General features: G+C 42.3%; 1 protein-coding gene across 1 annotated transcript in view; it reads left to right on the forward strand.

Moving 5' to 3' along the window:
* Window positions 1-539: 539 nt before the first annotated feature.
* Window positions 540-2,500, forward strand: part of LOC138060166 (uncharacterized) — a 17,703-nt gene continuing 15,742 nt past the window's right edge. The window contains exon 1 of the mRNA XM_068905891.1: window positions 540-1,604. Within this exon, the coding sequence (XP_068761992.1) occupies window positions 1,000-1,604 (605 nt within the window). The 5' untranslated portion in view covers window positions 540-999. The remainder of the gene's footprint in view (window positions 1,605-2,500) is intronic.

The raw sequence follows: 2,500 nt of genomic DNA on the forward strand, positions 1-2,500 counted from the left end.
AAGAACCTTGAGCGACCGATGTTTCTGTGATCGAATTTATTGGGTAACGAATTATAATGCAAAAGGAAGCCTTCGGTATGATGTCATTCACAAGGCGTTTTCGTCAAAACCATGTGACGCGTTTTTGACATTCAAATATGCCTATCAAAAATCTACAGATAAAGGAAAAGTCGAAGGCCACTGCGGGAGTTTCATTAACAAAAAAAAAAAAAAAAAGAAAAAAAAATTCCACGCTCCTTATTATGCAAGCAACCGACCTGTTGTTTGGTGAATGGTAGGCTGGCAGAATTCGCTGGTCGACAAAAGCTCGACATTTCAAGGCGTCGACGGCAGGTTTTATTTTTGGAGGCAGGACATACTCTCAACTACTATTACTGGCGAAAAAGAGGTCCTTAATTGGTCAGTGGTGAACAACATCTCAAATTCAACCCAGCCTTCGTGTTGTTGAAAGGACTCGTGATCGCTGGTAATATATCAGATTCGAGTCCCTTATGCAACCGAAAGGGGCGAACTGCATTGTGTGAAATTGGGACTGGCAACAGAGAGAATGACTTCACTGGTGATAAGTGGGTCGTCTTTAGAGGAAACCTGGCGAGTTTCTGCCGAAGATAGCCTTTTCATATACAACTATGGCGACTACAAAGAGGAACGGGTAGTAACCGGTGCAGAATACGCTCTCAAGTTTAAGCGGGTTGGCGTCTCCACTGATTTGATTCCCGAGTATTTCATTCCCCTGCCATCACCGTCGAACTTTTGTTTAAGATTCTTACTAAATCAAACCCTGGAGGAGTCCGTGTTACATACAGCAAGACAATAACGCTAACGTTATTTATTGAGGTGAATTTGAAAGTGCGAATTGGAGTGGAGGTCTGGTATACAGTGCTCTCTCCAGAGATAGAAGCCTGGAACCAGGTAACCTTCGTATATGATAATGTTACCGGTGCAATCACTTTGTACCACATCAATTCCGTTGGTGTTGTTCGTCAGGCGAGTTACAACATGATCTCTGGAGTACTGAAAAGAGGAGCATGTACCATCTCGGTTGGTCAATGGATTCCAGCCCTAGAAACTACCAATCAAGAAGGCGATCGGTTGCGGGGTTTCTATGGCGTTATCGATGAAGTTCGCTTCTGGAATCGCAAATTCAGTTTGCACGAGGTAGAGGCTAGTTGGAGAATAAATGTCATTTCTACGGCACCCCACCTTGCAATTTTGTGGAAGTTCAATGAAGGACAGAGTGACGTTGTGCACGATTTAGTTAGTGGCGTACATCTATACATTCCATCTGTGCGCAGAGCCCCTCGGTGGGTCTTTAGTTATGCCAGTGTCAGGATTCTTCCAGTTACCACGGAAATAACTTTCCAGACCAGTGAACTCAGATTGCGAACAAAGGATTGGTGCAATGAACACATCAAGACATCGCCTGTAAGCTACGCTTGTAGAGGGTTGGGCGTTGGAGCAATACCGTTTTACATCAGAGCGTGTTTGAGAGTCATTGCGTCCAGTCGCCAAGTATCGCTTGGAGTGAGCGTTGTGGTCGCTTTTGCAGATACGTGCCAGTTGCAGCTTAACTTAACAGTATGGCCAGCAAGACAGATGTGCAGGTATTTCAGATATTTATAGTGATAGTGTCTCATCGACGAGGGGATTCGGTATTTACTTGATTAAACGCCATCTCTGAATAAACGGCGTGGTTGCAAACAAAAATAGAGAAATTTAGCATCGCGTTGACGTTAAAAGGCAAACGACAGGCTGTTGCTGTCATTGAAATTTTCCTTATTGTAATTATCCTCTCTCTCCTTTTAGATAGTGGATCGATATCTTTAACTAACAGGAAAAAATAAGTTAATATCATACAACAGGGAGAGAGCTTTCGTCCCAATTGATACCTAAGCCCTACATCCATAGATCTAGCCAAATATGGCCTATTCTGCTTGGATTATGCCCTAATTATATTTCTGCGCCTGAGGCCCTATTATGCTGGAAATTCTGGTGACAGTATGTGGAAAGGCCTATTGACAGGTGGTGGATCAAAAGACGTGAGAAGGTTGTAAAACTTTGGAAGCGAAAAAACCGTAGTTCGTTTTTACGAAAGTGTATCATCCTTAAGCGAATTGGTAGGGTATGAACGTTCAACTGATTGTGTTCAAATTCCCAAGATAACAACCTAAAACACCATGTGAGGGAGTTCCGTTTTTTTTCTTTTTTTTTTTTCTTTTTTTTTTTTTTTTGTTAATGAAACTCCCGCAGTGGCCTTCGACTTTTCCTTTATCTGTAGATTTTTGATAGGCATATTTGAATGTCAAAAACGCGTCACATGGTTTTGACGAAAACGCCTTGTGAATGACATCATACCGAAGGCTTCCTTTTGCATTATAATTCGTTACCCAATAAATTCGATCACAGAAACATCGGTCGCTCAAGGTTCTTGGGCCCCGCTCTTCTTTCGATTAGGCAAAGTGAAAAAGAAGAAATATTACCTGGAAAGTGCATTTCATAG

Source organism: Montipora capricornis, chromosome 8, assembly GCF_036669925.1.
Source record: "Montipora capricornis isolate CH-2021 chromosome 8, ASM3666992v2, whole genome shotgun sequence".
Classification (NCBI taxonomy): Eukaryota; Metazoa; Cnidaria; class Anthozoa; order Scleractinia; family Acroporidae; genus Montipora; species Montipora capricornis.